The 25,913-nt window shown below is 60.1% G+C and overlaps 1 protein-coding gene across 1 annotated transcript in view; it reads left to right on the top strand.

The window, feature by feature from the left end:
• The first annotated feature begins 1,561 nt into the window (after positions 1-1,561).
• FIBCD1 (fibrinogen C domain containing 1) overlaps positions 1,562-25,913 on the top strand; it is a 28,523-nt gene continuing 4,171 nt past the window's right edge. Inside the window, exons 1-5 of the mRNA XM_061200917.1 lie at positions 1,562-1,633; positions 10,732-11,211; positions 13,429-13,588; positions 14,012-14,148; positions 24,047-24,143. Of these exons, the coding sequence (XP_061056900.1) occupies positions 1,562-1,633; positions 10,732-11,211; positions 13,429-13,588; positions 14,012-14,148; positions 24,047-24,143 (946 nt within the window). The remainder of the gene's footprint in view (positions 1,634-10,731; positions 11,212-13,428; positions 13,589-14,011; positions 14,149-24,046; positions 24,144-25,913) is intronic.

The following is a 25,913-nucleotide window of genomic DNA, read 5'->3' on the forward strand; positions in this document are numbered from 1 at the left end:
AGCCGGCGGGAGAGAGACGAAGATGGTGCCAGGGAACAGCGTGGCGGACCAAGGCGCCCTGGGAGCCGGGAAACAGCTTTAGGGAGAAGCGGGGGACAGGGAATAGGGGGGGTCTATTCTGAAGCTGGGGGAGCAGAGGATAAGGGGCCGCAGAGAGGGACGGGGGTGGCAGTCGGTCAGGCTCCCGAGGCGGCCCGGGGAGGGGGCGGCCCGCCAGGAACGGGGCGTCGGGTCGTGTGGGCGCCTCCCGGTCAGAAGCCACAATAGCAGCTCGTTAACAGCGCAGATTAAGGACTTTGTCAATTACCTCTGAAGGCTGCACCGGGCGGATTAAATGCTTTTAAAAGTGCTGCCGATGGAAGGGGGCGACTAAGAAGCCCCCTCCCGGCACAAATCCCTCCTCTCCCGGGCAGAGGAGGAGGCGGGGGCTGAGGCAGCGCGGGGCGCGCCCGGGAAACGCGGGCGATCGGCCGGGAGCGCGGGCAGAGCGCGGAGCGGCTCGTACTCGAGACCGCGGCGCCGGCGGCTGCCGCGCCGGCGGGGACCCCCATTCAGCCCGCGGGCCGCCTGGGCTGGGAGGCGTCGGGCCGGCTCACCGTCCGCGAGCGCCGGGGCACAGGTCTACCGACTGTGGCCGAAGCGCCCCCAGAGCCGGCCTCGCGGGTCGGGGTCCGGAGGGGGCGGTCCCTGGTGGCTGGAGACTCCGGGACTGGGCGCACTGGCCCCGGGGTCCGGACTCAGACCTCGGAGACCGGCAGGGGGCGCACGCCGGCCGGCACACACCCCAGGCCCAGCCCGGGTCTCAGGGTGAGCCCAGCGCCCTGAGGGGGCCAGGAGAAGCGCGGCGCCGCTCCCCAGACACGCCCGACGGCCCATCCCGGGCGCCCACGGGGCCCGCCCGGCGCCGCGCCCCCCGCGCACGGTGAGTTGGCGCGGGTCCGGCCCGGGAGGAAGTTTGCGAGGAGACGGCCCCAGGGGCTTTCGGGCCCTTCCGGAGCCGGCGAGGCCCGGGCTGCCCGCGGCTGTTTGCTGCCCTCCGGGCTGGGCCCTGGGGTCTGGGCCGGTCTGCCTCCTCTTTATTAGGCTTTGGGGAGGTGGAGTTTATCGCCGTCCGCAGTGTGTGCGTGTGTGTCAGAGGGAGACCGGGGGAGCAATAAAAGGCAAAGAGAGTACGAGACAAAAAAGACACGGAGATTGAGAAGGAGGAAGGGAGGAGGGAGGAGGGAGGAGGGGAGAGGGAGAGGAGCGCGCAGGGGGAGGCGCGGGAGCCGGGAGCGGGGACGGCGCGCAGCGCGAGCGGCGGGCAGGCGGCTGGCGGCCGGCGGCTCTCGCGCTCCCGCTCCCGCTGTCGCCCGCACACACCCGCGCACACGCCGGCAGGCACACACACTCGCACACCCGCACACGCACGCCCGCTGGCCCGGGCCGCCCCGGCGCTGGGCACCGAGGCGGGAAGCCGGCGAGCAGAACGCGCCCCTCGTCCGAGCCCGCGCCCACGTCGGCGCCTTTGCGCTCCGCAGCGGCGCACCTCGCCCGGCGTCCCCGCCAGTCCTGCCGGAAGATGGTCAACGACCGGTGGAAGACCGTGGGCGGCGCTTCCCAACTTGAGGACCGGCCGCGCGACAAGCCGCAGGTACGCGCGGCCCGGATCGTGGGGACATGGGGCGGTGGGCGAGGCGGTGGCCGCTCTGGCCGGGGGGCTGGGCACCCGGGCGGGAGTTTGGGGCGTACCCCCGTGAGGCTCGACAGGCCCGGGTTGGGGCGGGCACCCGCCTCTCCTCCTCCTCCATAGGAGGCTTGAACTTGGGGTTCGGGCTGCGGATGGGGGCGGCACCCCTGCAGAAGCCCGCTTGTTCCACAACGGACTCAGGTGCCCGTCTGCGCAGAGGCAGTAGGGGACCTATGGAGTTTACAGTGTCACCGGCCCTTAAGTGTGAGTCTCCGTTTCCTCACCTCTACAATGGGCATCTGAACCACTTACTAAGTATTCACCCTGGGCACCCCCTGTGCTAGGCGCCTGGCATGCGCCCCCTCACCCCCATCTCCTCTGAATCCTCACACTTTAGCCAGCCTACCCCCCCACCCCATACAGTAGAGAATCAATAAATATTTGCCTCATGTAAGAACACTGGATATTGCGATTCTCCGGCTTTAAGACAAGGAAAGTAAGACTCAGCGAGGGTTGCTTCTGCCCGAGGCTATGCAACTCTGCTGGGATTTGAACCTGGATCCTTGGGCTCCAGGTCTGTTCATTCCACCCTTCCTGCTGCCTCTTCAGGGGCAGTGGAGGGTGCCTAGGGCTGTGCCCTGGAAGGGGGTGAGGGCAGAGCTCCAGGACTGGCCAGAGAGGGGGCTGGAGATGGGAAGCTGAGTGGAGGGGCAGCCCTGAGGCTGCCCCAGGCTGGGCTGCCAAGGGACTGGTGCAGGCAGGCGAGATGAGGAGTCCGCTCGGCAAGGAGAGGAAATAATGGAGCTGCCCGTTTTAAATTTCAAATTTCTCCCAGACAGATGTCATTGGGGAAGGAACAGTTCTTGTTTGCAGTGGCAGGAAGGGGGTGGCAGGGGCGGGCCTTGGCGGCCCCTCACTCTCAGGAGCGGCAGCCTGCGCGTTCTGTCTGGAGTGACACTGCCGTGGCATGCCTCCACACTTTGCAAAGCCCTTTCCCAACCGTCTGCACAATCTCACTTTCTGCAGCAGCCTGGGGGCTAGGCAGGGATGCACATGCCCACGTCACAGGGGGATGGTGGCTCAGAGAGGTCGAGGCTTGCACCCAAGTCACACAGCATGTTAGCAGGAGAGCAAAGATTCAAAGCCAGGTCTGACCCCAAGCCTCTCCCAATGCCTTCCCGGGCTGGGCTACTCCTCTGTTAAATCAGGTGCACACCCAAGCCAGCCCCAGACAAAAAGTCCTCTCCTGCTGGGATCTGACTTTCTCCCAGCTTACCAAGAGCAGTCTTACCTCCTCGACTTGTTCCAGCCATCTCCAGCCTGGCCCACTCTCCCTTCCCGTTAGTTTCCTTACAGGTACTGGTTGCTTGTCATCTTGGCATTTGCCAGCCTCTGGTCCCACACCAGACTGCCCATTTCCAAACCTTTGCTCTCTCGTCTTCCCCCAAACACACACACACACACACACACTTCACTCAGGAAAACCCTATGTATACTTCAAAACCTACTCAGATGCCACTTCCTCCAGGAAGCCCTCCCTGATGCCTGGTGGCTCTGCCTTGAAGTCCCAGCAGCATTTAGCCTGTGCTGCTCAGCTGCCTTTATCTCTCCCTGCCATGTTCCCTAGCCTTGAGTCCCTATTCCATCAGGAGCTCCCTGTGGACATGCACTCCTTCTGGGCCCCCATCCTGGAGTCGCCCCCTGAGTCCAGTCTCCTGTCCTTCCATGCAGCTCAGGTTGGGAGCTGAGGGATATTTGCTGAATTGAACTGCATGAAGCCCTGCCAGGAGGAACTGTGGGAGAGGAGCCGGCAAGTGCTGATGTGTCTCAAGGGGAGGTGGCTTCTGGGGGATCTATTTGAAATGTGGCTTTAAGGCCTCCTGGACAGGCCCCAGCCTCTCCGCTGCTTCCTGGAAAATATATTCCAGCTGACACGAGGCCAGAGCCCAGCTGTCTGCCCCTTGGCATTGGAGGCTGCTGAGGGCTTTTGGTCCTAGAGGCCTGGGCCAATATCAAGCACCACTTCCCCACTACACTCCTTTGGTGATCCAGCATATAGACAGGCTGTCCTATGCCAGCTCCAGGCTTGCCTGAAGCTTCAGATACGAGACAAGGCCTTTCCTGTGCCCGCTGTTGGAAGAGAGAACCTCACCTGCCCTGGTTCCCTTGGGTCTGGCCTTCTCTCCTCCTTTGCTTCTCCAATAGTTTCATCTTGACTATTGACATGCTGTGTGACTCTGGGTAAGTTACTCCCCCTCTCTGAGTCTGGGCTTTACCATCTGCAAAATGGGAAGAGCAATCCCTGCTTCCTCCTCACTTCACAAGGGCTGTTAACGAGGGCCGAGTGAAATACTGGTGTGCTTTGCAAACTGTAAAGCACTGTGCACCCTTGAGGAGGGTCGCTCTCAAAGCAGCCTGTCCCTTTTTACAGGCTGTCAGTGTCCCGATCTCCCCTTTGCCCACCAGGGAAAGCAACTTGACCACCCAGTTCCCTCCAGAAGGGCCTGGCTGAGGTTCTTTAACAGGACACTTCCTCCAGAAAAGATGCCAATGCCACACTCTGAGTGCCAGCTGGGTTCATTTGCAGATCTCTCCTTTCTTAGTCAAACCACCCTGGGAGGTTGGCGGCAGGAACGATCAACCCATTTGACAGATGAGGAAACTGAGGCTAAAAGAGCCACAGCCAGGACTTGAACCTGGGTCCTCCAGGGTGGCCGATGAGCTTTATTGGGAAGATGCAGGGAGAGAGGCTGGCTGCCCTTGGCTCAGCCCACTCAGGCACATTATGTAATTCCCAAGGAGAGGGCTCCAGCGCCCGGTGCGTGGTCCCAGGTCATGCGCAGCACCCACTGCCATTGAAGGGCCTGCATCCAAGTGTTGCTGTTTCAGGGACAGCCTCGGGCCGGCTCTGTCCCAGGCCTGTCTGGCCTCAGCTCCTCATTTGCTGGGTGACGTTGGACAAGGTGCCAACTTCGTTAGAACTTCCCTTCTCCCCTTGCAGAACGAAGGGGCTCTCACAGCCTTAGGGCAGGAGATTACGGTGGAATATTTGCCAGGAGTTTGGAGTTGCTCAGATAAAAGGATCTAGAAATAGACATGATTCTCCTAGTCTTGGAGTGTGGGGCAGGAAGTCACCCTGTAACCTTCTCCCCCTGTTGCGGGGAGGGGAGGGCTTTTTTTCTGAGCAGTCCCTGAGTCAAGCCACTCCACAGGGATGTCGACCTCTGAACTATCCCAGGCCATGTCTCCTGATATTTTCAAAACTTTGAAAAACATTCCAGAAAGGGAAAAAAAATTCTCATTGGGAAGTTCTTCTTGATGTCTAACCTAAACCCTGCTGCATTTAATTCACTCAGTGACTATTTATAGAGTCCCTACCTCATCTAGGAGATGTAGCTGTGAACCTGTGCCTCGGGAGCTTAGAGTCTCATGGGAGGAACAAACTCACATCGTGGGATTATTACAAACCACGATGGGCACTATAAAGAAAACAATACACGCCTCTATTGTCTTGTTGCTTGGGGTTTGGGTTGAGGTCACTGTGCCTGGGTTGAGAGAGAAGGAGGGTGAAGTAAGTGAAGAACAGGGGCTCCAAGTCAAGGACTCCTTCCTTCTCCTTCTATTTCCTGGGCCCCTCCTCTGGCCACGGGCTGCCCCATGGAGCTCCCCCGCTAGCCCAGTGGTGTGGCTGTGAGGGGGAGGCCAGGAGTCCAGGGGAGGCCGGGGTGGGAGTACAGAGACCACTTCCCCGGGGAGGTGATGCTTAAGCTGAACAGCTTTTGCCAAATCTGTGCTCCAGGGACACCAAGGTGTGTTGGGGGAAATGACAGAAGCCAGGGAGGTGGAGAGAACCACCAGGCGGAGGCTGGAGGAGGGCAGCAATAGCTGAGGCTGGTATGGGGGAGGTGGGGTGGGACCTGCTCCTGGGCCTCCGCAGCCCTAGAAGGGTCTGAGCACGAGTGTCCTGGGCTCTTTGCTATCAGGAGCGTCCCTGGCCGCCGGGTGGGGAATTGGTTGGCGGGGCCAGGAGGAGGCAGGGAGGCTAACGGGGAGATGGTTGTGGTGACGTAGAAGCAGATGACGGGGCTTGGACCAGGGCAGGGCTCGGGGCACGGGGACAGAGGGGACCAGGGCATTAGAGGAGGTGGAGTGGACAGAGCCAGGTGCTGGCTGACTGCGGGGGGTGAGGGAGGGGAGCCCGGGGAGGTTTTGGAGGGGGCGGCTGGTGAGGCTGGTGCCACCCCGGGTGGGAATCTCAGGAGGGCTCAGGTTTGGGGTGGAGCGAGCCTGGTTTGGGGCTCCGTGGGCTGGAGGCCTGGAGCTGTGGGGGGGTGGGGAGGGTGAGCAAGACCCTCACAAGAAACATCTGGAGACCCTCCCTCATCTGAAACGGACCTCGAGCTGAGTGCCGTCTGGGGAGTGACAGAGCCTGGGGGGCTTGGAACCTCCGGGAGGGGGTGGATGTGAGCAGCTCCCACACCCTTCTCTTTGTCCCCTAGAACACCTCTGGCCACTCCCCCCGGGGCCTTCCCGGTGGCCTGAGGCTTCAGATGGCCCTCAGCATAGGTCACATTAAGAGGCAGGACAGGGCTTCCCTGGTGGTGCAGTGGTTAGGAATCCGCCTGCCAAGGCAGGGGACACGGGTTCGAGCCCTGGTCCAAAATTAAATAAATAAAAATAAATGAATTTATGTTAAAAAAAAAAAAAAAGAGGCAGGACAGGGCACTCTTCCTCAGGGCGCATAGAACAAGCCAGCGAGCCCTCTTCCCACACCTTTGGGACCCCAGAATTTTGAGCAGAACATCCAGCTCCTCATTTTAAGGGGTCTCTGGGATCCCCCTTCTGCCAGGGTCAGGGGATCGGAGTCCAGCCCAGGTCAGGAGTCATTTGCCTGGCCATGGGAGCAGATGTGGGCTCCGGGGGAGAGGCGAGGAAGACTCCCCCAGAGGCTCTAGACTGGGCAGGGGCTGGGCTGCCCCCCCCCTGCACGATCCGTGAGCCCATGTGCAGCTCTGAGTCCCTGCTGGGCCCAGAGCACACACCACGGCCCCCTTGGTTTTCCCAATCCAAAGCCACACAGCGTGTTTCTGCCACGATGAACAGCCGTGCTGCCAGTGGCCGGGGTGTGCCTAGGAGATGGGGGGCTGGGAGCAGCCTTGCCTGGCCTCCCCCAGGGGGGGAGACTTTCTTCTTCCCACTTTGGTACAAGGAGTGTAGTCTCAGCCTACCCAGGGGACCACGACCCAGCTGCCTTAAAAAACAAGGAAGAAAAGGGGGTGCGGGCTGGGCGGAGCACGGTGGCCATGAGCCCCTTCCTCCAGAGCTCTCCTGTCCTCCGCCAGACCCCGTGGCCACCTCTGGAGGCTGGGGACTCAGAGGAGGCAGCTGGGACGGGCGCCACCCCTCAACCGAGGCAGCTCTGGGGCTTCCTGCCCCCCACCTCCCCTGGCACGAGCCCATCTTGTCCTCCCCTTGGCTGGGACTTCCCGGGCAGCCTTGGACCGTGGGCCGGCACTGGGGGTCACACAGGGGACGAAGCCACATCCCTCCAGCCGGGAGCTCACACAGGTGTTTCATGCCAGCAGTGGGTCTCAGACCCTGGTTCCTCTGAGGCCCACCGCCTGGGATACCTTCCCGATCTCCAGGCACCTTGCCCCTGAGAGGTGGGGGCCCTGTGTGCCTCCTCCCGCCTCCCGCAGATCCCAGGGGTGTGGGCACCCACTCAGCCCCGGCCAAGGGCTGATGAGTAAGCGCCAGACCCCCGCACGCTCTGCTGGGCTGCTCACGCCCGAAGCCCCCCCCCCTTATCATCTCGGGCAGATTTCTTTGCAAGGCACGTAAGCGGCAGCCTATAAAAGTGAACAGCACTTCATGTTTCAGGTGATCTCTGAAGACTAATTCTCCTCTGCTGAGTGGCCTGTTTCATCTCCGGGCTCGTCGTCCCCCTGCCCCTCAGGGGACACCTTGTAGCCTTCTCCAGCCCCTCCCCTCCTTTGCGCCCTCTGTCTTCCCGCCAGGGACCAAGGGCCTGGGTGGAAGCGGATGCCGAGAGGGCTGGGGTCCTGGGACACAGGAGGGACGAGGCTGGCCACTCTGCCTCGCCAGCTGGGGACCTTAATGCTCTCCAGTGGAGGACGTCGCTCAGAGCTGCTCGGGGCAAGGTGTCTCCCAGCGGACTCCGGGAGGGGCCTGACAGGGACTTACTTGCTGACACAGGGTTTGTCTCTCAAACCCCAGTCACACTTCTGGCAGAGGCAGGAATGGGGTCAGATGGCTTAGCAAGCAGCCTCGGCACAGATGGGCGATTCCAGAGTCACCCGGGCCTGGGTTCAAATGCTGGCTTGCCTCCCGTGTGACCTTGGGCAAGGGTCTTCTCTCTCTGAGCCTCAGTTTTCCCATCTGCAAAATGAATCCAACCACAGCAGGGGGGTGTTGGAGGTTTCAGTGGCAGGAACACAGTACGCACTCAAGGATTAGCGGTGTTAAGGCAGTGCCTGCCCGTGTGGAACGTGTTGACCCACAGTGACAGGGATGGGGCGGCCTGGAGGTGGCCTTCATTCTCTGCCAGGCCATCCCAGGTGGGCACAGGGCTCAGCGTGGAGGTCATGGCCTCTGCCCTGCCAAGCACCGTAGGTCCCAGGGCCTTTGCTTCCTCCCCAGGCCAGCCACGGAGAAATGACTTAGTCCCTCTGCTTGTCCTTCCATCAAGCCAACAACCAGCCACTCTGTGCCTTTTGTGGCTCATGGTCCAGGGCAGGTTTTCTGGACCTGGGCATTGCAGGCCCCCAAGTCCCAGATTTCCTTATATCCACAGCTTTCATCACATTCCCAAAATCCCAAGGGGATCCGTGCCCCGAAAGAGGGTAAGAATCATAGTTCACGGGACATGAGTTCCCTCAGGGCAGGGCTGGGATGATTTTCCCTGATTGTCCTCCTCAGGGACTGGCTTGGAGCCTGACTCATGGGGACACCGAGGAATATTGAACAGGTGTTTGAGTGAATGAATGAAGTCGAAGGTGATGACTGTATTGGTAAATGCCACCGTGGGGGGAGGGAGGGCTGTGGGAACACAGAGGAAGAGCCCCACCCATACCGGGAGAAGGGCTGAGGAAACAGTCCAGGAAGGCTTCCTGGAAGAGGTGACATCCAGCTGAGCCCTGAAGGAAGAGATCAAGTTTAGGCCGGTGGAAGAGAAGCAGAGGAAGTGGATGCCTCGGGCTGAGGGCGCAGACTGTGCAGAGCTGACAGAGGGGAGCTGACACCTTAGGGTCTGGCTGGAGTAAATCCCGTAGGTGTGGGGAGCCCAGGATGGATGTGCCCCCGGGGCCTGGGCAGGGGTGGAGAGGGGAGGGGTGGAGTGTTGAATCCCATCACTGCAGCGACAGGCTAAGGAATCCTCTCCCTCATCTTGCCAACAACACAGACCCCTGCCCTCATCCTCCTCTGGTGCCAAGTAGGAGATTCAGGAGTTACTTGTAGAATTTGAATTTATGGAAAAGAAGCTGTTTGCTCTACCATATTTTCTCATAGTAAAACGCAGGATGTAAGAGGCTATTTTATATAGCACCAAGAAAGAAAGGAAAGTTGTCAATTACAATTGTAAGATTCCCCCCAAACATCGGAGATGTTAAAACATGAAGGGAAAAAAATAAACAAAACAGGGAACGTACATCCTAGCATCAATGACACAGAAATAGCACTTTGGGTGGAAAATAAAAAAACCCAACACCTCCAGATGCTCTGTGCACATTGATCATGAGATAATAAAAGCCGCTAATATTTATTGTGTAAACACAGCATGACAGGCACAGCTCCAACTGCTTTAATATACTAACCCATTCAAAGATGCGTCTCGGATTCAGATAGTTGAAAATGTGGGGAAATTCAGTGGTAGGAGATGCCTGGCCCTGGGAGGAGGCAGGAGGCTGAGGGTCCAGTCTGAGCTCTGCTTCTAATCTGCTGTGTGACTGTGGGCAAGCCCCAGGCCCTCTCCGGGCCTCAGTTTCCCCGTGTGTCAAATGCTCAGTGATGGCTTTGCAAGCTCCCTTTGGGCCATGCGTGATTCGGTCCAGCGAGTCTGGATTTGTTATACATCACGGTGCCTCCTTTAATTACAAGCTGCATTGGGTTCCAGCTTCTTTTGTTCTTAGTCCCTACTGGGTCTGGGGGGTGGAGAGGGTGCTTTGTGAAGAGGTGGGGGGGAGGAGGAGGAAGGAGAGGAAAGGGGGAGGGGAGATGCTCAGGTGGCCACCCTCTGCCTGGGGACTCGTGGCAGCCTTGTGCGCCTGCAACGGCCTCAGGACTCGGGATGTGGGTGCTCTGGGTTGAAAGGGACCTTCAGTGACGGGCGCCCATGACCCCAAGGCACTCATTCCGCTGAGACAGCGCAATGATTTGTAGCATCGCTGCTGTCACCGTTACAGCTCTCTTCCTGAGTTTGCACAGCGGGCACCAGCATATGGGGTGGGCATGTCATTATTGCCCCCATTTTACAGATGAGGACAACAAGGCTCAGGGGGGTGAAGTCCCTCACCCAAGGTCACCCCGCAGGAAATGACAGCTTGGGGACCTGAGTCCAGCCCGTCTGGCTGCAGAGTGGGAGTCTCCACCTCCCGCTCTTACCAGACCCAGGAGGGCTCCACATGGGGAGATGCGCCTACCCCAGGCAGGCCACATGGGCCAGGGCAGGGGCAGCGAGGGAAAGGTGCCTTTCTCTCCATCGGTCTCCCCAGCTCTGCCTCTGTTTCTCTTGTCATCCTCTCCATCTTTGTCTCCCTACAACTTTCGCTCTCTCCATCTTGCTATCTTTGGTGTGTTCCTGTCTCTGTCTCCCCTCTGGGACTCTGTTTCTCATCTCTGTGTGACTCCCTTCCCCCATCCCCAAGAAAGGGACCCTCTGAGCCTCGTCCAGGCCTCACAAAGGCCAGCGGCCCCGTCCTAGGGCTGCCTGGGCCCTCCTCACCGGGCAGAGCTGGAGGCCCCGGCCTGCCCCTGATGCTGCCCCCTCTTTCTCCCGTCTGTCCCTCTGTCTCTGTGTCCACGTGCCTCGGGCTGGCCCACAGCGGCCGAGCTGCACTTACGCGCTGTGCACCGTGCTGCTGTCCCTGGCTGTGCTGCTGGCCGTGGCCGTCACCGGCGCCGTGCTCTTCCTGAACCACGCCCATGCGCCGGGCACGGCGCCCCCGCCCATCGTCAGCACCGGGCCAGCCGGTGCCAACAGCGCCCTGGTCACCGTGGACAGGGCCGACGGCTCGCGCCTCAACATCCTCATCGACCCGCGCTGCCCTGACCTCGCCGACGGCTTCGCCCGCCTGGAGGGCGCCCAGGCTTCCGTGCTGCAGGCGCTGAGCCAGCGCCAGCCTGAGCCGCGGCTGGCGGGGGAACAGGAGCGGGAGCTGCTGGACACCTTGGCTGACCAGCTCCCCCGGCTGCTGGCCCGGGCCTCGGAGCTGCAGGCGGAGTGCGTGGGGCTGCGGAAGGGGCACAGCACGCTGGGCCAGGGGCTCAGCGCCCTGCAGAGAGAGCAGGGCCGCTTCATCCAGGTAAGGGTGGGCTCTGCGCCTCGGGGTCTGGGCAGGGGTTGGGGGAGGCGGGGGCGGGGCTGCCAGTGAAGCACAGTGAAGGCTCCACCAGGTACCAGCTGTGGGACCTTGGGCATGTCAGGTGCCCTCCCTGGGCTGGGCCTCCTCACCTGTAACACAGGGATAGCACAGTCCATAACTGATAGGATGCTGGAGCTCGTGGCTGTACAGGGCTCGGCTGGCGTATGGCACGTGAGAGGGGCTGTCTGCACATCAGCACCTCTTTTATTATGATGGTGGAAATTGTTTGTAAACTGAAGTTTCAGCCCATGGGGGACCGCCACTGAAAATCTTTTTTTGGGTCCACACCGGGTGTTAATAAGCACTGTGCAGCACAATAGCCCTAGGAGGTGGGGATCATTACCCCATTCTACGGAGTGACAGACTGAGGCTCGGCGGGGCGAAGTGCTTTGTTTAAACTCAAACAACTGAGAAGTGCCGGAAGCAGCAACTCCGATTTCACTGCCTCTAAAAGCTGCCAATTCCTCTTTAATGCATCTGTGCGGCTCAGCGAGCAGGGACTGACTTTCCCCATTAATTCGGGGCATGTTTATATGTACATTTTCAACTTTAATCATTTGCTGGTTTAAACTGAGGTCTTCCTTGCCCGTTAGCAAGAGCCAGCCGTGCCTGAGTTTCTCGAGCGTGTCTGCATTGTCACAGAAGGATGGGCAGTACTGATTCGACTTAACCAATGCACCCGGTGATCTTTGCTGCACACACCCTGCAGGGTGGCCCCCTGCCCCAGCTCCCTCGGGCGGCCTGCATCCCTCTGCAGGGCTCCCCCAACAGGGCCTGTCTACTGGACCCTGCAATAGAGCCCAGGGAGAAACCCACCACCCTGCCCCGATGCTCCCTCCACCCCTCTCAGAGCCTCTCCCCAAGGCCTCAGCCCCACTGAATCATCTGCTCAGTAGAGGAGAAACTTACAGGGCAACTAAAAGCTTTGCAGGGCCTCTGCTTCCAGACAAGTCGAGAATCATATTTTGTAAACTGCCGGCACTGTATATTTCTGTTTTCCTTCTTCGAATGAGCTATTATTATCTGGCAAGTGACAGATTCAGTGTGTAAAGACCCAGCATGCCTCCACGTTCGCTGCTTGCAGTCTGCCCGTGACCCTGTCTCCCCTCCTCATGGTCCCATAGCGTTCCTTTCCTGCCAGGCAGCCCGGGGGACTGCTCCTTCTGGGCCTCAGTTTCCCCATTTGTAACAAGCGGATGACGCCTCAAGCCCTCCTTCCTGGCAACACTGTGGGGGGCAGGTGAAGGGGTGGACACCAGAGGGCCCTGGAAAGTCAAAGCCATGGGGCATGGGTGGGAGTGCAGTCCCCAGGGCCCCACCTGTCCAGTGCAGACCCGTCACCCCTGCCTTCACAGCCTCGCTGGGGGGGTCAGAAGAGACGGTGGGTGAAGGTGTTTTGTAACCTGGAAGGTGCCTTGCAGTGAGGTGGGCACCCAGGTACTGAGTACTGAGTGCCTGCGGTGGGCCCCACGCTGTGCTGGGTACTCCCCACGTTGTCACCGGTCCCCATAGCACTTGGGCCAGCGAGGCCAGGTTAGCCCTGTTTTGAGGCTTGGCTAATCACTCACCCGCAGCTGTGTAACTGGCCAGTGGGTGAGTTGGGGTTTTGAACATCAGGGCCTCCTTTAGTCAGCTCACTTGGGCTGAAGGCACAGAAATGGATGAAGAACAGGGCCTGGGGGCAGCGGGGGCACAGGTGTCTGCTGAAGCCACTCTGTCTCCTCCCACCTGAGCCCCTGCCCTCTGAGCACTGGGGCTGAGACAGCCTCGGATGGGGGCCAGAGTAGGGCAGGGGCTGCCATCCCACCAGGAGCCCACCTCCGCCTTTGGGACGGCTGTGTGCCCACCAGAGCCCCTGCCACCCTGGCACTCCACCCACCCCGGTGCTCCACCCACCCGGAGCTCCACCAAACCCTGTGCTCCACCCTCCCGGAGCCCCACCCTCCTGGAGCTCCACCCACCCCGGCGCTCCACCCAGCTGGAGCTCCACCCACTGCCGTGCTCCACCCTCCCGGAGCTCCACCAAACCCTGTGCTCCACCCTCCCGGAGCCCCACCCTCCTGGAGCTCCACCCAGCTGGAGCTCCACCCACTGCCGTGCTCCACCCTCCCGGAGCTCCACCGAACCCTGTGCTCCACTGAACCCTGTGCTCCACAGCTTCTCTCCGAGAGCCAAGGCCACATGGCTCACCTAGTGAACTCCGTCAGTGACGTCCTGGACGCCTTGCAGAGGGACCGAGGGCTGGGGCGGCCCCACGTTAAGGCTGACCTTCAGAGGGCGCCTGCCAGGGGATCGCGGCCCCGGGGCTGCGCCAATGGTGAGTGGGGTGGGGGCTGCCTTCCTTGGGTGACCTGGGTACCCAGGTTCGTCCCCACATTGTCCCCCCCCCGCCCCACTAACAAGGAAACACTGCTGCTGTTTGCTGAGGACTTCCTGCTGCTGGGCAGCACTGAGCGCCCTACCTACACCCTCCTGTTGACCCCTCTCCCAGCCTGATGAGGCGGAGCTCATTGTACCCATTTTCCAGATGAGGAAAGTGAGGCTCAGAGAGGGTGCTCACTCACCAGATTCACCCAGGGAGAGGCAGAACCACGGTCTGACCCCAAGGCCAGTGCTCTGGAGCCCACTTGACATTGCTGGATGGCCGGACAAGACAGAGAGACCCGGGGACGGCGCGGGGGGCCGTGGTGGGGGGACACGGGTGCCAGGCCCAGTGCCCTGACGGTCTTCCCTGTCTCAGGCTCTCGGCCACGCGACTGTCTGGACATCCTCCTGAGTGGACAGCAGGAGGATGGCGTTTACTCTGTCTTCCCCACACACGACCCCGCCGGCTTCCAGGTCTACTGTGACATGCGCACTGACGGTGGTGGCTGGACGGTGAGTCTCCTGGGCTGTGTGGCCAGCTCGGCCAGGCCCCGCTTCCTTTGGGCCCTGCAGATGGTCAGAGCAGACCCTGGGGTGACCCAGGAGGCTGTGCACGTGAACCCGGGGTGCTCTGAGAGGCTTGTCACCCAGACTTCCACCCTTGGCCTGGCCCTGCCCGGGTGCTCCCGGGCACGCAGACCTGCCCATAACCTCACCAAAGATCTCCACGTTCAGAGAAGCTTGCACGGGGCGAGTGGAGGTCATGTGCTGACCCTTGGGGGTCCATTCGGGTGGAGGTCTGACCACGGAGCCGCCTTCCACTCCCTGAGGCTGGAGCCTCCACCCCCTCCCCGAGCAGTTGTGCCGGGGGTGCTAGGGTTGGGTCCTGGAATGAACCGTTGCTAATGTGAGTTCAAGGGCTGACTTTTTCAGTTATTCGGTAGATGGTGCGTGTGCAGGAGATAAAAGGGGGAGCACAGCTGCTGCAAGCAGAGACCCTGGTGGTCTCCTGGCAAGGAGCCGTCGTGATTTCCTTGCGCCTTCTGGTTCCTGCCTGGGAGGGAAGTGGGAGCAATGGAAAGGCAGGGGCGAGACAGCCGTAGGTGGCCCTGAGACCTCCCCAGGGCCAGGAGAAAGGGGTGGAGTGGCGGGGCAGAGGCCCTGGCTTGAAGACCTAGGGGTCTCCAGATCTGCCAGCTGGGAAGCCCCTTCTAGAGCAGGGTCGGCCCACTGGTCTCCCACGGTCTCTGTCGCAATTGCTCAACTCTGCCTTCGCGGGGGGAACGTAGCCACAAAGCAAAAATGCCTGGGGGCTGCATGGTGGCACGCAGGGGTGAGGGCGACGTGGTTAACCATCCAAGCAGGAGGCGAGACGGGGAGGCCCGAGCGAGGCGCGTGGGCAGGGGGCAAGCAGATGCTCTCGGGGGGCAGAGCCTGCTGTTAGGAGCTGCTGGGAGAGCAGCTGAGAATCCCCCGAGGACCCCGAGACAGACATACCTCTAAACCTCTCTTCAAGCTCCAGAGGAGAGAGTTTAAATGTACTGGATTCACATTCTGGGCCTAAAAGCGCTTTTGTTTTCCTAACTCGGAACATCTGAGTTATGGCCTTTGCGTCTGGGAACCCCTCGGCGGGCAGAACAGCTCCAATGCACCAGCCAGAGCCCAGAAATCAGAGTTAAGGGTTAGGACAGGCTAAATGAAACACCAAGACGCCGGCCTGGGCCATGCATCTTCCACTCCAGTGGACTTGAAGCCAGTCTCCTGGGAAGTCAATCAGGATTGGGGCCGGGAGGCAGGTAATTCCTCGGGCCCGGGCTTCGGGGCCGATTAGAGTCGATGAGGTGCGCCGGCCTGCTCAGCTCTCCCTCTCAGACATCTGCATCAGCTGGCCTGGGAGAAAGGCCATTCTCAGCTGAGAAGTGCTTGCGAGGCCGATAGACGTTAATATCCATTTGGGCTTCCATCAAAAGCAATCTTGTCCCAGATACCTCTGGGCGTCTGTCAGGCTTACCTCCCTGCCACACGGAATCGCTCGGAAACTCAATGGTTTGGGAGGGAGCTGGCCGCCGCCTTTCTGGACCCCGATACCATCCATCCTCATTAGGCCCCATGTCCAAACTGCCGGGCCTCAAGTGCCAACACCGGCGGACGGGACGCCTGGGGCCGGACACGTCAACTGGAGCCTGCTTCTCAGAGAGCCGGCCGGGCCTGGACGAGGATGTGGCTCAGCATCCCTGCCCGCTTAGGGACACTTTACAGTTTATATACCACGGCCCTGCCTGGCACCGTGCCAGCCCTCCTCCAACCCCTGGAGGCCAGCAGGGCAGCCTCAGAGAGGGCAAGAGATTTGTTCAAGGCCACCCAGCAAATAAGCAGCCCAGCCTCACGCAAGTCCGTGGAACTGACTGTCACACGGTGTCACTTGTCAATTCATGGACTCAACCACAGGGCGCCAACCACAGGCCAGGAGATTCCGCAGCACGCTGCCGGCCTGGCGGGGGGCTGGGCGCATCAGCTGACCTGTGTGAGGGCTGCGGAGCCCCGCACGCCACCTGGGGTTACCAGAGAGGCTTCTGCACTGGGAGTTTGGAGCTCTGGTGGGGTGAGGCAAGAACGGTGTTCCAGGCAAAGGGAACACGTGCGGGGTCAGCAGGGAGGTGGCAGGGCTTGTTCTGGGACCGCAGTGGCTCCGTTCTGCTGGTGTATGGCGCTCGCGGGGCCAGGGCCAGGTGGAGAGGCAGGCAGGGCCTGGGTCGAGTGGCTTCTGCAGGTGCAATAGGAATCGGGCTTTTACCTGGGGGGCAGAGTGGGCTCCTGCCACCCTCAGAATTTCCCCACGGAGGGAGTGACCCAGAAACGTGGGGCTGAGGGGTGGAGGGGGCGCGTGAGTTCCTCGGGCCCTGAACCCTTGCTGAGGGCGTGGGAGTCGCCACGTGGGAATGAGGTCAGGGACAGATGGACACAGGCCTCAAGGTGGCCTTTCCGCTGATGGGCCACTGGCCCTGGCTGAGCCCCAGCCCCTCTCTACACTCACCAACGACCCCAGTGACCCAGGCCACAGAGGGTCACGCTGATCAGCAAGGCCACTCCTGAACCTAAGACATACACCCAACCCCACCCCTGCCCCAGAAAAGAAGGGGGAAGGCAGGAAGGAAAGGCCGGCCCCTGCTGACCTGTGACCCTGGGCAAGGGGCCCAGCTTGGTCGCCAGGTCCTTTGGTAGGCCTCCTGGGTCTACCCCTCATGCTCCCTTTTTGGACCTGTCACAGGTGCAGCTAAGCAATCACTGCCCAGGTGTTGCCCGTCTATGTCCCAGGCAGGCTTGCACTCCACAGGGCAGCGACTTGTCATCTGGTGGCCACTGTAGCTCAGGGGTCCGCACGGTTCTTGCACACCATCTGCGCTGCCTAAATACTTGCCAGACAGGTGACTGTTGGCATCTTCTGGCAGTGTAACTTCACCTTTCGGAGCCTCACTTTTCTCATCTGTTAAATGGGTTAATGTAGTGCTCTTCATGGTGGGAACAGTCAGAATCCTCCACAGGGTGCTCACCTGTAGGGAAGGAGCAGGGGAAGGGGGAAGGGACAGCAGGGGTCCATGTGAGCCTTGGGGATTCCCTGCCAACAGAGGAATCTGGCTCCACCCTGCAGGATCTTAACAGTCAAGCAGTGTTTTTAAAGGGGAAGAAGATTCGTAAAAACAGAGGCCAAATTTCCTTATTTGGAAGGTGATGCATGGGACGAAGCAGCCATTTCCACTTCATCTCCCTGGCCCTGTGAGACTGGAAAGATCACATTCCCTCTTGTGGCATCCCCTTCCTCGTCCAGCCAGTGGGGTGGCCCTTGTATGTCACGTGGCCACGTTTCAGGGCCTAGGGAACAGGGTGACCATGCCCAGGGCCCCATGTGTGTTTTATGGTTGGAAGGTGGGTCCAGCCCGGCATCAGCAGACTGGGTCCCCTGCTGTCCTGCCCCTCGGCCCCGAGGCACAGCCTTGTCCCCAACCAAGATCCGCCTCTGCTGTGCGGCTAACTGGGCCTGATTGCCAAGCCCTCATCTTTGCATAATCACCAGCCGGGGTCACAGAAATCGGGTCCAGTTCAGCATCTCCTACCGCGGGGACCTGCGATAGGATTGATTCTGCTCTGCGCCCCCATGCAGATCCACAGCAAAGCCAGCTTTCCCCAGCGCCATGAGCCGAGTGGCCCGGACCTGCGTTCTCTGCCAGGCATTTTGCTGCCTCGCGGGGTCGGCCGGCTCAGATAGGCCTCTAATTGGCTCCACTGTGAGAGAAACCCTCCCCTCCCACCGTGCCCTGTTCCCACCCTACCTGAGCTCCCCAGGTGGGAGGAAAATCCTTCTCTCATCAAAGAAGCCGCCACCTGAGCAGAGCCCAGCCCAGCAGGGGGATCAGGCTCCGGAGAGATGAGAAGCTCCCCAGGCCCAGCCAGGATGCTTCGGGATGCACTGGGGATGCCGGGTAGCAGGACTTGGGAGTCCACCAGGGGTGCTGTCTCCTCCCTGTGTCCCACAGGCTGTGGTGGCAGGAGGACCTGCCGTGACATCAGTGCCCCAGGCTGTTGTCGGGCTCCGAACTGCTCTGGGGAGTCCTCGGAGCCCTGCACACGCTAACAATGACCACGGCGACTGGTGACAACACCCCTCTGGTCCTTGACCCATTAGGTCGGAGAAAACCTGCCTCTGTCCAGAGCAGTTTGGATTTCTCAAACTTTGAACGTAGACGGGGTGATGCACGTGGAGCTCGGCCCGGTGCCTCAGCATCTGATAAATGGCAGCTCTGAGCAGTGTTTGCCAGGAGCTGGCAGGCACCGACTGCCAAGCCTGGGAAACGTGGCAGGGAGCCAGGCCCAGGGGTACCATTTGCAGTCAAAAACAAGGAGTGGGCCCACTTCCTTCTGGGCTTGGCAGCTGGTTCTGAAGGGGAGGGAAGTTAGACCTACTGTGCTCCGTCCCCCACACCCCCACTGAGCGTACACCTTTTTCTTCATTGCATCTTTGCCGTGATCCTGCAGGGGTCACCAAGGCGTTGCTGGTGGGGCCGTTTTACAGAGAGGGAAACTAAGGCTCAGAAAGGTCCGTGACTTGTGCGAGGTCACACAGCCCAGGAGAGGCAGAGCCGGGATTTGAACTCAGCTCGGCCTTAGTCCAGAAAGTGTGCTCTTGCCGCAGGCCCAGGCAGCGGGGCTGGGGTGGGCGTGCTACCCAGAGGTGTCCAGAAAGGATCTGAGGGGTGACTGTCTCCCGGGAAAGCGGGCAGAGTCTCCCCAGGGGCCGCCTTTGAAGGGCTGCATTTGCTCGCCTGTCCAAGTTCTTTGCTCTTTAGAGACAAGAATCCGCCTCTGCCACAGCCCGCCACCCCTCCTCACGGAATCGCCTGCTCGGGAGGCCTGGGAAGCTGGTGGATGCCGCAGCTGCACAACCAACACGATTATGCCTGTAATTGGTTTCTGCAGCAGCTTCATCAGAGTTGAGGGAAAAATCTCAGATGCTGCCTCGTGGGGACCCTTCTCAGGCGGCAGAGACACACCCTCCCCATCTCGTAGCGTTTGGACCCACCCCGCCTCTATCTCTTGCGCCTCAGCTCCTCTGACCACCTGCCCAGACCCTGTTCAATCTGCAGTTCAGCTGAGCACCTCCTCCTCCAGGAAGCCCTCTAGGACCACCCCCCCAACCACCCCAGCAGGTGGCTCATCCTCCTCTGAGCTCCCAACAAATGTAACAACAATTGTTACCCTTATGGAATGCCCTGTATCAACCAGCACATTTATCCTTGTGGGTTGGAGCTGTTATAATTCCCGTTTTACAGATGAGGAAACGGAAGCACCAGGATCAAAAGAGCATGCCAGGTTGGGAGCTGCTCTGCCCTGAGACTGCTGGCTTGTGCATCCATCTCTCCTGGGGCTGTGAACTTTCTGAGGGCCAGAGTCCCCCATGAGTCCAGGCACACCATACGGGGTCTGGAGCAGCAAACCTGTCATTTTGCAGAGGAGAGAAGCCAAGACTTAGATGGTCATACTGCCTGTTGACTGGAGTCTGGCTAGAACTTGAGTCTCCTGAGTGCCAGCCCAGGGCATTTTTTTGGAGCCGGTCTGGCTCAGCTATGATAAGGGCCACGGGGGCTCATGGGTGTAGGGGAGCAATGTCCACCCGCTCAGCCATGGGGTACCCCTCGGCTGCCCTCAGTCGTCTCTCCTCTTCTGGTCTCAGTGGGCCCCCACCTTGAGGCACCCCCATTCTGCAGAGGTCGCCCCACCTCTCCAAACCTTAGTCTTCTCATCTGACAAATGAGAGCACGAACCGTTCCCTCCCGGGCTGTGGCGGGGAGGGCGGTGACTGTCCTTGAAGGCACTGGGGTGACCACAGAGCCGGGCCCCGACACTCGGGAAGACTCCACACTCTGGGCCGCGTGGCAAACAAGCAGCAGGTCGGACAGGGCCCGTTTGAGCACGAGACAGACCCCGGGAGCCCCGTCTGACACACACGGGAGAGTCAGCCGCTCTGCCGCTCCCCCTCCCTCCTGCCTCCCCAAGTGCGGCCGCTCCTTCCTTTGAAACCGCCCGTCACCATCTGCAGGGCCGTGTGGGCCCAGCGCGCCCCTGGCAGAGCCTCGCTAAGCGGCACTTGGAAGACGCCGGGCAGCAGGCTGCTGGCTTCTGAGAATCCGCACCAAGAAAACGCACCCCGTCTGTCTTCCCACTCGTGGCACCTGCCCAAGAGGCCGCGGAAGCGTTTCTACATCAATCACTTTGCAGCCGGAACCCTAGGGAGAAGGCCCCGGGAGCCAGACTGATGAATGTTTTAGCCCTAAAATTGTTAGTTTGTTTCCCTGCCTTTCCCCCACTTTTTGCCTAAGTGGGGACCCCTGTTCTGTGGGCGGGGTGGAGGAGGGGGATCAATCCTTCACTCGTTCCCTCTTTTTATCTTCTTGTCTGGCTGATCCTTGCTCTGTAACTGAAGGCTTTCTCGTTGGTGACATCCTGCCATCCGGCGTCCCCTGAAGTCCAGCTGGTTTCCAGAAATCTGAAGCCACAGCTGCAGTTCACCCTGAGCCTCTGAATCAGAGGAAACATACTCCTGGGAGCCTTGCAGGACCCGTGGGTGACCTGTGCTCACTTGGAACACGCCTCTGCTGGCCACGAAGCACTGTGGTCGGCTCGAGGGCAAGGCCAGGGTTTCGAGTCTGAGATCCCAGCCAGTGCCCAGCATGCTCAGTCACTCAGCGTTTGAACCAAGGAATCAGGGCAGCGCGTGGCAAAGGCCGGCAACATCAAACTGTGGGTTGTGCTCCGTTGGCAGGTGGAGAAATCAACTTAATGGGTTGTGATCAACATTTTTTTTAATCAAATAGAGTGGAATAGAATAGAACAGGATAGAACCTATTAGTGCCTCTTCATCTTAAAGGCAAATATCCTTTCGGGAAGCTTTTGTTTCAGATACAAACAGCTGTGAGTGTATGTGTCATGATGTAAACTGCATTTCCCTGGATCACGGTCCAAACGTCTAAAAGCCGCTTCTGCAGAGCCGTGGCGTGGATGTGTCTTCAAGGGGTGGTTCATGCTTCATTACCGCTCAGGGTAAAGCGCCCGCGTTAGCAAATGATGCTGTGGCCTCTGAGCTGGTGCGGATTCGAGCCATCTCGTCGGGATGTCTGCCCCTCCCAGCCGATGGCAGATACTTTCCCAGATGGAGGAGAAAGGCAGGGAGGCCCAGGTGGCCTTGAACGTGCACTCATCCCCTCTGATCATGCGCCCAGACCGAGCCCCAGCCGGGGCCCGGCCTGTTACTGGCGCCCAGCCCCGGAGGGCAGAGGGAAAGAGGGGCCGAGGACGGTGGCTTAGAGGTCAGCTCTTGGCTTGAGAGGCCTGGCAAGGAGGCAAGGGGGCAGGCTTGGGAAGCCCTGGCCAGTGACAAATGAGAGCGTGGACGTGGGGGGTAGGACATTGGCCTCCGGGTGTCCAGCCTGGCCTCAGGCTGAGGGGTGAGGTGTGGGTCAGACTGTCCACTCACGGCCACCTGACTTCTGGCCAGTTTCCGAGCTTCTGTCTCCTGTAACAAGGAGGGGGGTCAGGGGACACAGAACCAGCCTCCCAGGGTTGGGGTAAAGACATGCGTGTTGCTGGGCAGGGAAGACTTACCCCGAGCGTCTGTTGTGGTCAGCTCTCAGCCCCAGCCGGTCTTGGCCGCTCTGCCCGTCCGTCCCCATTTCTGGGGTTGGGGGTCCTGCCCGTGCCTGGAAGCGTGGTAACCCCACTTCTACTTCATAATAGCAGGAACAGGAACAACAATAACGATGGCAATACTACTACCAGCCACTCGGTAATTTATTCCTCGTTGAGGTCCCGGGAGGTGGGCTGATCAGTGGGCGAGGAGAGCGTGGCCCGGGGCGCGGGGCTGCGGAGGGAGGAATGATTTTCCCAGACCACACCTTGGGAAATGCGGGGCCCAGGACCCGGCCCTTCCTCAGGGCCACCCTGGATTCCTTCCCAGATGCCGGCCCCGCTGGCCACACGCCACTGTCAGACCAGTCCTACTTCCTGCCTGGGTGGGGGTCCCCTGAGCCAGGCCTCTCCCCGTGTTCCTCTGCCCCGAGGGCCCTGACTCGGTCTCCCCACCTTGCTCCTGACATGGAGATGCTCAGTGGAACATTTGAGCGCATCAGCGAGGCTTGGGGACGTGCCCTGGGACGGGAGGCTCGGGAGGAGAAGGGCCCAAGTCTGGAAGGAGGGGCTGGGTGTGGCCTGAGGCAGGGGCTGAGGGAGGGGGAGGAGGGGTGGCCCTGGCCGGCCTGCATCCCGAGGCTGTGGGTCTCCTTGGCTGGTGTGGATTGAGCATCTGCGGTGTGCTGGGCCCCGAGCTTACTCTCGGTGGGTCACCGATGGGGGAGGTGCCGCCGGGGTCCCCATCTTACAGATGTGGAAACTGAGGCTCAGAGAGGTGGGGTAACTGGCCGGTGCTGTAAGGGGCAGAGCCCGAGCTCTAGAGCCCAGGTTTGTAACCACTGCCCCCATCCCCCCTCCCCGGCCCCTCCAGCCCCCCTCTCCCCCGCCGCCTCCTGCAGAAACAGGCTCCGCTGTCCGATGCCTTCTCGGGGGAGCATCTGAGCTTCTGCCAGGATCAGGCCTTTCAAGGGGCGCGTGCTCAGGGTCCCGATCTGCAGCCATCAATACCACTCTCCGCAGGCTCTCAGATCTCTGAGCCTGATCGAATTTCCTTCCGCGCCCGTCCCTTCTGAGGGCTTTCACGTGTCAGGGCTGGGCCAGGTTGCAGGTAGCGAAACAAGAAAAAAAGGTGTCGCCTCCCTCCTGCCACCTGAGGTCAGAGCTGCCCAAGCGCTGTGACAGATGGGTCCCCGCGGACACATGCGGAGCTGCGGGCAGACGCAGCTCCGGGCGGCAGAAATCAGGCTGCTTAAGGATGAAACGGGCGACTCGCTGGTGCCGCAGCCAGATCTCTGACACCTCCAACGTGGGCGCGGATGGGGGTGCTGAGGGCGGATGCTGCCTCCCTCTGCAAAGGAGCAAGAAAAACGCTTGTTAGACAGAAAGAGTTGGGGGGCGGGGGGGGCGAGCTGGGAACAGGATTGTCAGCGGATCTTGTACAGACTCAAGGCAGCTCTGGCCTGGACCAGCGTGGTACTTATTTCGAAGCAATTTAACCGATGGGATTCCCGACTCCCAAATCAAGAATGTTATTAAAATGAAGAACAGAGGCAGCTGGGCTGCTTGTCAGTACCCGAGTCACACCCCCGCTGGCTGTGGACTCCTGGTCCTCCCCTGAGAGGTGGCCGGGGCTCTGCTTTCCCAAGCCCCCATTCATCCCCTGCCCAGGCTCTTTATACAGGGGGATGTGCAGTGCGTGACTGCAGCAGAGGCGTATCGAGAGACAGAGCTCTGGCGGCCAGGCCTGGGGGTGTGTGTGTGTGTGTGTGTGTGTGTGTGTGTTATCGGGTTTTAAAAACTTGAGAATGGGGTTTTATTCAGTTTTGTTTTGACCTGGGAAAAGATACAGGGACCCTTGCTCACCCCCTTATTATTTGACCAGTGAGGAAACTGAAGCCCCAGCAGGGATGGGACCCGTCCATGGTGCCACAGTGAGGCGGCAGAGGTGGGCCTGGAAGCCAGGCTTCCTCCACTGCACCCCAGCCCACCCCAGTTCCTTCTGGAGGGGACGTTTCAGGGCCTGGGGGCACTTGGTCAGTCCCCCCTCGGGCCACCACGAGACTCCCGAGTCCCTGCCCTGTTCCGGGGCCCGGTGGGAGCTGCTGAGGGAAATGGAGGCCCAGCCCCTGCTGTCCCCAAGCAGGCAGGCGAAGGGAGAGTGTGGGGCAGGGGGACGCACGTGGGGTCCTGGGAAGGTTGGAGCTAGCTCTCCATCCTCCTCCTCGCTTCGCAGGTGTTTCAGCGCCGGGAGGACGGCTCCGTGAACTTCTTCAGAGGCTGGGAGGCGTACCGGGATGGCTTCGGCAAGCTCACGGGCGAGCACTGGCTAGGTGAGACTCCTGATGCCCGGCCCGCGGGGTGGCCTGCCCTCTCCCTGTGCACCACACCCTGTCACATCCGAGCCCCGTCCTCACGTGGATGCCGTCCGGGTCTCCCTGGTGCTACGTGCAGAGGGGATCAGTGCGTCCAGTGTGAAGGAGCTCCACGAGCACGAAACCAAAGGCGGTGCGCTCGCCGAGGGGGTGGGGTGTCCCGCAGAGATGTGTGCTTTTCCTGCCGGGGACGCCCTGGGACCTGGTCACTGTCCTGGGTCAGGCAGCTGTGGCCAGTGCAAGGGCACTGTTCCAGGTGCTGGAGGACCAGGACGACCCCAGTGCTGCCCTGCGCTTGGGGGTCAGCACTGCCCGATGCTGTGCTCTGGACACCGAGGGCGCATCTTCCAAAAGAGCGGCCAGTCGGTGCTCCTGGCCACAGCGCCCACGGTCCCGGGGCTGGCACGTATTCCTTGCCTGGCACAAAGTAAGGGCTCAATGAGCTTATGTTAATATTATTATTATCACTATTATTTACTTACTATTTATCTTTAAATTCACTCAGTATTTTAAAATGTAAATATCTCACATAATTTCATTCTAAAGAATAACATCCATAAACATCGCAGGTCGGAGGTCATGTATATATTTGGGAGGAAGCTGTGGCCTGAGGTCAGGTTTGGGTTTTTTTTGGTTTGTTTGAAATATAATTCACTATTTTAAAGGGCACAATTCAGTGGTTTTTATTATCATTTTTTTTTCTCTTTTGGCCACGCTGCGCGGCATGTGGGATCTTAGTTCCGCAACTAGGGATGAAACCCGCACCCTCTGCATTGGAAGCGCGGAGTCTTAACCACTCGACTGCCAGAGAAGTCCCACTGGTTTTTAGTATATTCACAGAATTGTGCAACCGTTACCACTATCTAATTCCAGAACATTTTCTCCACCCCCAAAAGAAACCCTGTGCCCCTTTAGCAGTCATCTCCCATTTATATTTTTAACATAAAATAAACACGTCATTGGAGCCACATGCCCCCCCCCCCCCCGCGAGCATTGTTTGAATGACCTTGAACACCTCACGGCATACCTGTCCCCCTTCAGCTTTCTTGGGCACGGATTTCGGGAATCTTCCCCAGCCAGGCAGGAGGGGAGGAGGGGAGAGCAAGGTGGAGGCACGTGGCTGGCCGGGAGCACTAACCAGGGGGCGCTGGGTGCCAAGGTCTGGGCTCCAGGTGGGGGTCAGGAGGGTCCCAGGTAACCCAGGAGAAGGTGGGTCCCAGGGGCGGGATCCAGATGCGTGCCCACTCCCCTGGGCACAGAGGCACCTGCTTTGCACTGTCATTTGCTTAATGTCTATCTCCCTCCCACCTGGAGTCCATGAGAGGGTCAGGACCCTCTCTGCCCTGACCTCCACTGTGTCCCCAGTGCCCAGGCGAGCACCGGCCACAGGAAAGGCCAGACACCCCAAGATGGACCTCGTGACCTCAGCCCCTACGTACCGCACTCCTGCTGTGCGCTCAGCCCATTTTATATACATCAGCCCTGACACCGCATGCCCACCCAAGGGGGATGGAACTGCTGTGTCCTCTCCTTTTAGGGATGAAGATACTGAGGCTGAGAGAGGTGGCAAGTGACCCAAGTCATAGGCTGGTGTGTGTGTGTGTGTGTGTGTGTGTGTGTGTGCACGCGCACGAGTTGGGGTCGGGGAAGCCTGAGCAGGGTTCACGCGCTGGAGTCCATCCAAGCTCTGAACCATACTCTGAACTGAGTGAATGAAAGCAGGGCAGG

The sequence above is a fragment of the Eubalaena glacialis genome, chromosome 9, assembly GCF_028564815.1.
Source record: "Eubalaena glacialis isolate mEubGla1 chromosome 9, mEubGla1.1.hap2.+ XY, whole genome shotgun sequence".
Taxonomy (NCBI): Eukaryota; Metazoa; Chordata; class Mammalia; order Artiodactyla; family Balaenidae; genus Eubalaena; species Eubalaena glacialis.